Consider the following 12,756-nt stretch of genomic DNA (forward strand, 5'->3'; position numbering starts at 1 on the left):
GAAAATGCATGTAACCACAAATGCAGAGCCATGACTAAAGAAAATGAGGTGGACGTGACCTATACACCTCCACTCATATTCGAAGAACACTCATGTAAATAGACTGAGGTTTCTCTTGTGCTGGATTTTCAAGGCCACCAGACTACCAACAGTACTACAGCTTTTCTAAGAAACATGGTACAGGTAAATATGGAAAAAACTCAAGAAATAATGATGTAACTTTCCTCTTACTTCTGTCATCTTCTGCCCACTTCCCCCAACCATCAAAATGTCTGAGGATCATGGGCACTAATATCCAACTACTAATAGTGTATTTTTTGTTTATATAGCAACTGTGTTTTAAAATTGTGATTAATAAACATAAAAGAGCCCTTTGATAACTGATTGAGAATATAATAAACACTTCCTATTACACACACATTGTTAAGCAAATTATAAAATAAGAGGATACAGAAGCTTCTGAAACTTAGACCAAACACAATTTTAAAAACTGAACTGCTTTGTGCCAGTACCATACTGTCTTGATGACTGTGGCTTTGTAGTAGAGCCTGAAGTCAGGCAGGTTGATTCCTCAAGTTCCACTGGCAAAAATCACTACAATATTGTAATTAGCCTCCAACTAATAAAAAGAAATGAAAAAAATAAAAATAAAAACTGAACTGCTGGTATAAAGTCTAAAATAAATTAATTTTATTGACAGCAAAAAAAAAAAAAAAAGTTGGTTATTCAGCTCTGACTGGGATTATAAAGTACAATCTTTTATCATGAGTATTCTCACCATGCCACAGAGAAAGAGGCAATAAGGGACTGATTAGAGAAAGTGTTTTCTTTCTCTGGCAGTGTTATCTTATAATGCAATATAAACATATGATCTTACAGATCAGAACACTTCTTGGAGAGGTGTAGCTTGTAGCTTGTTTTATAATACCTAAGTATTAGAAATACATTCATTGTATGAATTGGAAGAGGAAAAGGAAGAAGTGGCAATTCATGAAAATCCATACCTAGACTACATCCATATCAAGTCTTACCACTTTATAGAATTCTTAATTTACTTGTAAATGCTGTTTTAAAATACTACTTCAGTAGTCTTATACTTATACTGGATGAAAATCACACACAACACTTAACCCTGGTGGTTTATGTTAAACCAAATCCTTATCTGCCTCTAGCTCGTGCTGTATCACAAGTGTCTGAATCCTGGCTGGGATGAAAATGCCCCTGAGGCAGAAATGTTTCTTCATGCTCAACCAGGCAGATTAGACCCAAAGTGCTAAGCACATATTTCAAGCATGTGTTCTGAAACTGTTTAGAGCCACAGTAAACTATAAAAGGCAATTTCACAGATACTCTTTTTGAGAGTGAATATAAACATTAAACTCAATATTTTGCCTCAAAAATAGTTTTTTACATTATAGAGGATTAAACTCTGATATACATTTTGAAACTCACTATAAAATTACAATCCTAAATTCATCAAGACTTGAGGGGGTTTCTGTTTTCATAAAGTAGGTGAAAGGGCAATCTTTGTTCTTTCCTTGTGATTTTACCTATACCAGGCTTCCCTACAATCACACATCAAAGTCCTTCAGCTCCCCCCAGCTGGCACCTATCTTCACTTTCACTTTCAGTTTCACAGACAGTTTTATGGCACTTTCCATTTCATTCTTGACAATCTGAGCTACCTACAAAAAAATAAAATAGAGGTTAACAAAGAAAACAAAACTAAAAAAAGAAGAAAAAAAAAAAAGAAGGGAAAAAAAAAGAGGTTAACAAACTGTGCAAAGAATCTTTGCCAGCCCACCCATTGAGGTGATAAGCCAGACAGGAGCTCCTCACTCTAAGCCAGAAAAGAGCCAGCATCCCACACTAGTCTGCACTGAGGAACTGGAGCTCTGCCAGGTTTACTAGAATGCTCACAGCTTTGAAATCCTCAGGGAAAGACTCCAAATTCTCATCTAACTTTTCACAGACAAAAATATCCCTGCATCAGGAATTTCTTTTAAAATGGGTTTAAAGCTGAGCACACTGAGCTCTTTCTCTGACCTTAAGGTTTCTACTTTTCTATAGCCATCCTGGGGCTAGAGAATGGTTCCAGAAATTTCATATATCTTAGCCTGACCTAGCATCTTAGCTTTCTATAGAATGCACACAAACACTGCAAAAATACCTGAACAGCATCTTCTTCTGCCACTTCATATAAGAGTTCATCATGGAGCTGAAGGATAAAGAAGCCTCCTCTGATGGGGCAAAACATCCCTTGCAGTTTTTTCTTTGGCAACAATCCTAATCCATGAAAAAAGCAGCAAAACTGATCAGTAGGTCACTGGGCTTTGGGAAAGTTTTTTTTTAAATAGTGATTTAAGAAATCTTGAGAAATTATAATTAGGAGAGTAAAACACATAAAATTTGGAACTATCAAGAAAAGAAATACTTGCTGGTTGCCACCTAGCCAGCCTATCAGGTAAATTCAAATCTCCATAGACTTCCTCCCAGAAATGAGAACTCTAACAAAGACGTCAATAAATGGAGTTGACTGACACTCCCTGATGACGTCTTTTTCTGGCCAGAGTGTCATCATGGTAAAACTGGTCCCCAACTGGACCACACACTCTAGACTACTAGGAATTCTAAACCCAGGGTCCAGTTGTGGACTTCAGAGAACATACAAATTCCTGTAGAGACGATCTATACATTTTCAGCAGGTTCTCAAAAGAACTCATGAATCCAAAAATGGTTAAAAATCTAGACTTAGTCACTATTTCCTAATCAGTGGGCCAAGTGGTTTAGATTATGCCCCTCTTATCACCAAAATAAGCTTCAACATTAATACTTTTGGAATAACACCCTTTCATCATTTGCCCACTTCTCAGAGCAGTCCTTCCTTTCTGCCATCCAAATTTCCTTATCCTTCAGGAGAGCACAGAAACCATCTCCTTCAATATCTGGTACTTCCCTCAGAGAGCTCTTTAACTCCCACTACCTGCAGCCCAAATTTTCTCAGAGGTGGCTCTCACAGGGTAAGACAGCAAAGGCAGATGATGCATGGCAAGTTGCTTCCATACCAGGGCTGCAAAGGCTGTGCATATGTTTGCCAGTTTTGCTTAAATCTGATCTGCCCCATTGGACTCCACTTTTCTTGCATCATTGGCTGTCTGGATGGGTTAGTTTTTCTGCTTTCTGATCACTCTACCTTTGTCCTTTTTGATTTCCCTTGGTTACTTCGGCTTCTGACCCAGAATGCCATGATCCTTCTGTTCCCTGTGTGGTCAGCTTCCTCAGGCTCAGCTTCCTTTGATCTCCCTGACCTACTACTGCCTTTAATTCAGCATTACACAATGAAGTCATCCTTAATGACATATCCACATTGTCTTCCACTCATTCTAAAGCTTGATACTACCTATACCTTCATTTGGACACTGCATCATTCTGCTGTGAAAAGTCATGTAACTATTTCACAGTCACGTATCCTATCTTCCATGCCTTAACAGATTTAAAATTCAAACATAGGTTGGTAACTTTCCTCCTAAGCACACAGTACAATGTTATTCCCCCAAATAAGTTCTGACCATATATCCTCTTTCTACAAATACAAAAGTGTGAATGTGTACATGTGTTCAAGGAAGGTCATGAACAGGAAACATGTTCCTTTTTTTGAGTATCAACTGACCATAAATTTATAGTTTATTTCTGGACAGTTTCACTACTTTGTTTTATATCACACATACTTATATATATAAATATACACACATATGCATACATACATACACATATAATTTTTTAAGGTTTCTATGTAGGGATTTACAGTGCTAAAGCCAGGATAATTGGTCACCCTTACTGTACACTTAGGAGAGAATGAGTCTAAAAAAGGAAAATAACCTCTGAGTGTTATTAAGAGAATAATTTGACTTTGCAGATGCTTTGAAAGGGTTTCAGGGATCATCTTTGGTCCACAGACCACACCTTAAATTAAAAAAGTGTTTCCAGGGAACTCCAAGGAGTATTTTCCTTTTATGATTTCCTTCTCTCATAAGTGTACAGTAAGGTAAGGTGACCAATTATCCTGGTTTCAGCACTGGAAGTCCCACATCATGGGAAACCACTGATCTCCCACGAACTGGGACATTTATCATCCTAGACTCTACAGAGGCTTTTCCATTCCAGAGGTTACAGAACAGGAAATACTGCTACAAATTGAATGCTAAAATATGTAACAGAATCTGTCTTCTCTTAAGCCAGACACTAAAGAGATTTTCAGAAAAGTAAAATAAAGCCACTTATTACAAATTTTTTTGTTCTGAAAAAAAATGTCATTATTTTCATAAAAACTATGTTACTGATGTTAATACACGGTAGGTTTATTATTATCTGTAAATGTTAATAAATATTTTTAAATTATCAGTTTTATTTTCTAATATGGTATATATTAGTAGATATAATGAACATAAACAAAAACTTTTTGATATTCTTAATAATTCTAAGAGTGTAAAGACATCAAGGGACCAAAATGTTAGAGAACTGTTGAGAAATTAATGTAAGTAATCTTCCCTTTTCTTTTCTGATGTAATTAGTCTCACCATGTTATAACAGGGGCCACATTTATGAACAAACCTGTTCTGTCACTTTGGAGCAAACCCTCTCGATGACCATGGGATTTGAAGGTTGAGTGGAAGGTCTCTAACTGCTTCTGAATATTAACTGTGGCTATTTTGACAATATCAGCCGCCGAACCTTGGACTCTTGTGTTGATGGCCTGACGCTCAGCCTATGAAAAACAACAATTAACAGGTACTCCATCAGATACACCAACATACTTTCATAACTGCTTTTAGTGTCCACAGATTAGTGCTCACATGTGCAACGAGAATGGAAATCTGGAACAGATGTAACCCAGGACATCAACTATAAGTTTCATCCTAAGATTAATAACTAGAATGATCCAGGGCCGTAGATTCTGGGCTGTCATTCACATGAGGACAGACTAAACAGAAGGAGGTCAGATTGCTTCAGTTTAGGCTTCAACACTCAGTTAGGAAGCAAAAGCTACATTATACTTAAAATGTATTTATAAGTTCAAAATTATTTTAAAAAATATTTTATCAATGTTCTAAACTTCACTTTAAAGAATCTATTCCTCAAAATACAATTCCTCTTAATCCTAAATAGATATAATTGGAATACCATTCTTTGTGATGTGAGTTGGAATGTTTCAAGTACATCCCCTACATCAGTGGCCTCTCAGTCCTACACAGAGTTTGGCCACAGCAAGCCTGCAGCCCTCTGGTATGAATCAGAGCTTTTTATGGGCTGCTGGAGCTAGTCATTAGCTGCTGGTGAAAATGCAGATCCTAAATCCCAAGGTGTTAAGTTAGAACTTCCCTGAAACTACTGCTGCCATGAGCTTCTTGGCAGGCAACCACAGCTGCTAAAAGTGATCATCCTGGGGCTATAGGAACTGGGATCGAGGTCAATATTCAAGGTGTAATTGATCTATGATTATCACTCCTATTGTCCCCAAAGGGCTCAGAAGATGGGGAGGGTCTACTCACTTGAGGGATCTAGGTAACTTGAGAGGTGTTCTCTAGTTCCCTATCACCTGGGCTACATCCAACTCTGAGTACATTAAATACTGGTTAAAGAGATACACTTAAAAAATATATTAATAACTTGTTTTGTCAAATGCTGATGAATCCATCCTAAACTCACTCAGCTGTCACTGTTTTAAGAGTGACTCAATTTCAAAGTCCTACTGATTGCTCCCTTTCTTAAAACCATATGCCTTTGTGTAGTGGATTGTTATTATTGTTATAACTTGCTACCTTTCTCTGTGAAGTCCTGAGCCTCCACCCATTGTCATGTGATTCAAAGTGTTTTTCACTTTCATGGACTTAACTTGTTTTGGCCAATAAAATGTTAGCAAAACTTACATAAAGCACATGTAAGGAGTTTTGGAAGCTATTTAACACCACCAGAAAAAAGGGTTTATTCCAGATAGGGACTTTTCCTCATTTTGAATTTTAGAATGAAGAAAATGCAGAACACAGCCACAGTCAACCCAGAGACAAACTGTAACATGAATTAAAAATAAAGCTGCTTATTCTAAGTCACTGAAATTCAGGGCTGGTTTGTAACTGTGACATAAGCAAATAAAACCAAAATGTATACCTCATTCTCATGACACTGTATTTCCCTGAGACTATTCCAAAATAAGAAAACCTGGCGGTCTCAGCTTTGTGTCCCACAGCCTCAGTCCCTTCTCATCACTAGCGCACTTTCACATACGGACAAATACATAGCTTCCTGGTAATGGGAGATTATGTCATTAGGACCAACCCTCCCACTGATGATAACCAGAAAAGCTGGCAAGAAAATGCCTCTTTGAAAGAATCAGATGGGAAAAAGGAAGTGGAGAATTACAGAACCTAAAAAACTAGGAGAGAAATGAAACCAAGGAGGTGACCCTAGCTATGGAGGTCACCCTTTTTCCCAGGGAAATCAACAGATTCCAGAAGAGGCAGCTGAGAGGATAAAAAGCTGAGCAGAACTTGATGGTCTTGAGGAGTGATAACAAACATTTGGGTTCACAGCCCAGCAAGTAGGAGGAAGCCTGGTAAAGAGACAATACAATTGTTTTTATAGAAAACTAAGAAAAAGAAAAATCAAGAGGAACAGACTACAGGGACACAAGTAAGAGATGTATTAACTACATGCTATTATCAGACTTATTAGACTATAAAATGATCATGCTATCAAGAAAATAAAAGACAAAACTGAGTATTTCAGCACAGAATCAAACACCCATAAGAGCAAAATAACTCTATCACCAAAAAGAGTGCTTTCTCTGTAGTCTGGTGTATGTGTGCAGTGGAGAGATAGTACTGACTTGGAAAGAGCATAAAAAGGCCTTCTGGGGTGCTGGAAAAGTTCTAGATCATTCTGAACTTAAAAGCTCAACAGTTACAAATTAGGCAACTTAAAGATAAGTTAGAAGAAAATATCCATAATCAATCATGATGAAACATAAACATGGAAAATACCAACAAAGACAAGTTTTAAAATTTTGTATTAAAAGTTCCATAAAGAGAGAAGAGATTTCAATGAAACAATGACTGAAGAAGAAATGGCTAAGAATTTTCCAAAATCAACAAAAGATCTCAAGGTACAGATTCAAGAAGTCCTAATGCACACCAGAAAGGATCAATTAACACATATCCACACACAAAGGCACATGAGGTGACAAGAAAAAAAAAAACAACCCACAAACTTAAGTACATCACAGAATACCTGCTGGAAACCACAAGGGAAGAAAAATACTGTATTGAAAGCAACCTAGAGAAAAAAAGGCAGATTACACTTAAAGAAGAAACAGACCAGGGTGGGCCAGTTATAGGTCAAGTGTGGCCTATCACTTGTTTCTGTAAATGAAGTTTTCCTGCAACACTGTGTCTATGACTGCATCTGCACTAGTAAAGTAGAGTTGAGTAGTTGTGATGGAGACTCTATGGCCTACAAGTACATATATAAGAGAGCTAACTTTTTCTGACACAGCACTATTAAAAACCTAAAGGGAAGTTCTACTTACTGGTAAAACGTTTAAAATTTCCCTCTGAGATCTGAAAAGTGGCAAAGATGTTCCCTATCATGAATTCTATTCAACACTGTACAAGCTAGTAAGTCAAGCAAAAGTTAAAAAAAGAATAAGATTTGGAAAGGTGGTTAAAAAACTATTTTGGGGAGGGGCAGATAATAACTGTGCAGACAGAATACCTGAAAGTATCTACAGATAACATTTTGGAATTAACAAGTAATATTTGCAAGGTTTCTTGACAAAAAAACAATAAAGACAATTATCTTTCTATACTAGCAGCAAAGGGTTAAAAAATGTAAAAAGGGAAGGAAAAGAATTTTAAAAGACACCATTCACAAGAGTATTAAATTTTGTAAATATCTAGCTATAAATTTAATAAAAACCTTATAAGATCTCTTCCCCAAAAGTATACATCACGCTGAGAGAATTTTAAAAGACCTAAATAAATGGCCACATATAACATGTTTATCAACTGGAAAACTCAAATTTATAAATATGTCCCTTAATCCCATCTTCATCTATGAACTCAAAGCAACTGCAATTAAAAAATCCCAACAGGGTTTTGTGTTTGTATGGAAATTCACAAGCTGCTTCTACAATTTATATGAAAATGCAGAAAATCCAAGAATAGGCAAATATTCTCGGGGGGGGGGGGCAGGCAGGGGGAAAAAAGCAAGTTGGGAAAACCTACTTTACCATATATCAAAACATCTTATAAAGTAGCTGTATAACTAAGGCAGCATGGAGGCTTAATTGCTCAGTCATGTCCGACTCTCTGTGGCCCCATGGACCGAAGCCTGTCAGGCTCCTCTGTCCATGGGATTCTCCACGCAAGAAGAATGGAGTGGGTTGCCATTTCCTACTCCAGGAGATCTTCCCAACCCAGGGACTAAACCCACTTCTCTTGCATCTCCTGCACTGGCAGGCAGATTCTTTACCACTGTGCCACCCGGGAAGACAATATGGCACTGCTTAAAGGATGAGTAAATAGAAAATACCAAAACAATGTGTCCAGAAACCAACACATCGATATTTGTAGGTTTAATTTTTGGCAAAGATGACTCTGCAGAGTGGGGGTGAGGTGGGTGAGGAAACAGTCTTTTCAACAGCTTGTACATCTGTATATCCATAGGGGTAGGGAGAAATCTTGACCCTCAATTTCGCTAAATATATAACAATCAATTCCTAGTTGATTGTAGATATATTTAAAAGTCAGAACCAAAAACTTCTACAGAATTGACATTGGGGTAGAGAAACCTTTCTTAAATAGATCATAGAAAGCACTACAATAATACAAAAGACTGATAAATCTATGTAAGCAAAGGACTCATATCTGGAATATAAATGTAAGGACTCTCATAAATCAATTAAAGGACAGCCAACTCAAAAACAAAAAGACTTACACAGATGCTTCACAAAGAGATATCCAAGTGGTCAATAAAAATATAAAAAATGAAGTTCAACATCACTACTCATCAGGGAAAAAGCAAATTAAAAGCACAGTGAGGTACCAAGATTCAGATACCAGAATGGCCAAAATCAAAAAGACCAATGATTTCAAGTAATAGCCTGCCTTTGAAAATGTTCCAATAGCTGATTTTATGTGACCAGTAGAAAATTACCTATGCCTAAGTGACAACTCAAATTCTCCACTTTCATCATATTGGCTTTTAGCCAACCCTTACCCAAACTTTTATTCATCTGTGATTATCTTTTTTTCTCATGCCCAGCAATCTAACCTTTAGTCTTCAGGTATCTGTTCAAGTCCTACCTCCTCCAGAAGCCTAAATCATTGACTATACATGTACGTGTCTGCTTTATCTCTTTCAATACATTTTAAGACTTACTTTCCCTAGTGCATCAACTACAGTGCAGATAGTTGTAACTATGGTAAAAGTCTGGTAAATATCCAAGGTCTAGTATGTGGATATATGGGAAGCCAGACAGTGAAGAAGTAACAAAAACCCAACTATTCCTCCATAGTTCCTAAGAGCATTATTACTCTGAGAGGTTGTAGCTCAAGACAGAAGTTTAGTAATTTGGGGGTTGGATATTTTCATTACATACAATGTGTAGTGGTCAATGACACATGAAAGTATGGGGTAAGGGCAAAATATAACCAGTTAAAATAGGAAGGTCTGGACTCTAACAGAAACTTAAATGCTAAAATACATGGAATACTTTTATGGATCCCAATGATTTCACAAAGAGATTTTGGTCATAATTAGAGTAAGTATCGTCAATAAATCTTTTAAATGATATTAAAAATAGCATTTTTAAATATTTTGGGTATACTAGTAACCTCTGATGAGCCAGTGTTTTTAAAATAAATAAACAAAAGGATTGAACAAAAAATACCACAATTCAAGGACTGGCTAATCTCTGAAGACACTGGCAATCTGGTGTGATATGACAAATTAGTATATGGTATCTGAAACAAAGAACAAGATGACATGATCCTCTATATAGGAAATCCTAAAGACTCTACCAGAAATTACTAGAGCTAATCAACGAATATAGTAAAGTTGCAGGATATAAAATTAACACACAGAAATCCCTTGCATTCCTATACACTAACAATGAGAAATCAGAAAGAGAAATTAAGGAAACAATATCATTCACCACTGCAACAAAAAGAATAAAATACTTAGGAGTGTATCTACCTAAAGAAACAAAAGACCTATACATAGAAAACTATAAAACACTGATGAAAGAAATCAAAGAGGACACAAACAGATGGAGAAACATACCGTGTTCATGGATTGGAAGAATCAATATTGTCAAAATGACTCTACTACCCAAAGCAATCTATAGATTCAATGCAATCCCTATCAAGCTACCAACGGTATTTTTCACAGAACTAGACCAAAGAATTTCACAATTTGTATGGAAATACAAAAAACCTCAAATAGCCAAAGTAATCTTGAGAAAGAAGAATGGAACTGGATGAATCAACCTGCCTGACTTCAGACTCTACTACAAAGCCACAGTCATCAAGACAGTATGGTACTGGCACAAAGACAGAAATATAGATCAATGGAACAGAATAGAAAGCCCAGAGATAAATCCACGAACCTATGGACACCTTATCTTTGACAAAGGAGGCAAGGATATACAATGGAAAAAAGACAACCTCTTTAACAAGTGGTGCTGGGAAAACTGGTCAACCACTTGTAAAAGAATGAAACTAGAACACTTTCTAACACCATACACAAAAATAAACTCAAAATGGATTAAAGATCTAAATGTAAGACCAGAAACTATAAAACTCCTAGAGGAGAACATAGGCAAAACACTCTCCGACATAAATCACAGCAAGATCCTCTATGACCCACCTCCCAGAATATTGGAAATAAAAGCAAAATAAACAAATGGGACCTAATGAAACTTAAAAGCTTTTGCACTACAAAGGAAACTATAAGCAAGGTGAAAAGACAGCCCTCAGATTGGGAGAAAATAATAGCAACAAAGAAACAGACAAAGGATTAATCTCAAAAATATACAAGCAACTCCTACAGCTCAATTCCAGAAAAATAAATGACCCAATCAAAAAATGGCCAAAGAACTAAACAGACATTTCTCCAAAGAAGACATACAGATGGCTAACAAACACATGAAAAGATGCTCAACATCACTCATTATCAGAGAAATGCAAATCAAAACCACAATGAGGTACCATTACACGCCAGTCAGGATGGCTGCTATCCAAAAGTCTACAAGCAATAAATGCTGGAGAGGGTGTGGAGAAAAGGGAACCCTCTTACACTGTTGGTGGGAATGCAAACTAGTACAGCCACTATGGAGAACAGTGTGGAGATTTCTTAAAAAATTGGAAATTAAAAAAAAAATAAATAAAAAAGAACAGCAACAAAAAAAAAACTGGAAATAGAACTGCCATATGACCCAGCAATCCCACTCCTGGGCATACACACTGAGGAAACCAGATCTGAAAGAGACATGTGCACCCCAATGTTCATCGCAGCACTGTTTATAATAGCCAGGACATGGAAGCAACCTAGATGCCCATCAGCAAATGAATGGATAAGGAAGCTGTGGTACATATACACCATGGAATATTACTCAGCCGTCAAAAAGAATTCATTTGAATCAGTTCTAATGAGATGGATGAAACTGGAGCCCATTATACAGAGTGAAGTAAGCCAGAAAGATAAAGATCATTACAGCATACTAACACATATATATGGAATTTAGAAAAGATGGTAATGATAACCCTATATGCAAAACAGAAAAAGAGACAGAGATGTACAGAACAGACTTTTGGACTCTGTGGGAGAAGGCGAGGGTGGGATGTTTCGAGAGAACAGCATCGAAACATGTATATTATCTAGGGTGAAACAGATCACCAGCCCAGGTTGGATGCATGAGACAAGTGCTCGGGCCTGGTGCACTGGGAAGACCCAGAGGGATCGGGTGGAGAGGGGGGGATCAGGATGGGGAATACATGTAAATCCATGGCTGATTCCTGTCAATGTATGACAAAAACCACTACAATATTGTAAAGTAATTAGCCTCCAACTAATAAAAATAAATGGAAAAAAAAAGAGAACAATTAACAAATTTAAGAATTAAGTGTAAATATAACTTATTACCAAAGCTAATAAACAACTGCTTTACTAAAACAGAACACCTTAAACTGGAGTAATATTAAGTGAACCCATATTTACATTAGTCTCCTAAAGACAGTGGTCAGCAAATACTGGTATATACCATCACTTCAGAAGTCCTTAATGAAACAGAAGATCCAATTCATATGCTAGTCATCTCTAAAAGAGACATTAGCAGGGTTCAGTCTTTGCTGCAAAAGTATATGTCATTAAAATATTAAGTTAAAAATCCAGATAAATTTCAACATACATGAGCTTTATGATAAGGGTTGTTGTCTTTGATTCCTGGTAAATATCTACGCCTTCCCAAAATGGTCTGAACAAATCCATCTCTTTTACAGTTCTTCACGGTCTCTCTCATGAAATGACTAATCCCTACAAAGAAAATAAAGAAATAATTACAATCAACATCCATCCTTTATCTCACTCACTAGTTTCAATACAGTGAAACATACCAAAACTTGGCGATGATTAACACTAACATCACAGCATCAAAATTTTGCACGTAAACCTTCATTCACTTTTTCTCTCAGTTCTACTGAG

At 36.7% G+C, this 12,756-nt stretch overlaps 1 protein-coding gene across 2 annotated transcripts in view; it reads right to left on the reverse strand.

Annotated features, from left to right (window-relative positions):
* Positions 1-1,386: 1,386 nt before the first annotated feature.
* The window catches only part of POLQ (DNA polymerase theta), a 108,077-nt gene continuing 96,707 nt past the window's right edge, over positions 1,387-12,756 (reverse strand). For both annotated transcript variants that reach the window (XM_043473090.1, XM_043473091.1), the window contains 4 exons: positions 12,464-12,588; positions 4,612-4,765; positions 2,171-2,286; positions 1,387-1,685 (listed from right to left, as the gene is read on the reverse strand). In XM_043473090.1, coding sequence (XP_043329025.1) covers positions 1,572-1,685; positions 2,171-2,286; positions 4,612-4,765; positions 12,464-12,588 — 509 coding nt within the window. In that variant the 3' untranslated portion in view covers positions 1,387-1,571. The remainder of the gene's footprint in view (positions 1,686-2,170; positions 2,287-4,611; positions 4,766-12,463; positions 12,589-12,756) is intronic.

The sequence above is a fragment of the Cervus canadensis genome, chromosome 7 (genome assembly GCF_019320065.1).
Source record: "Cervus canadensis isolate Bull #8, Minnesota chromosome 7, ASM1932006v1, whole genome shotgun sequence".
Classification (NCBI taxonomy): domain Eukaryota; kingdom Metazoa; phylum Chordata; class Mammalia; order Artiodactyla; family Cervidae; genus Cervus; species Cervus canadensis.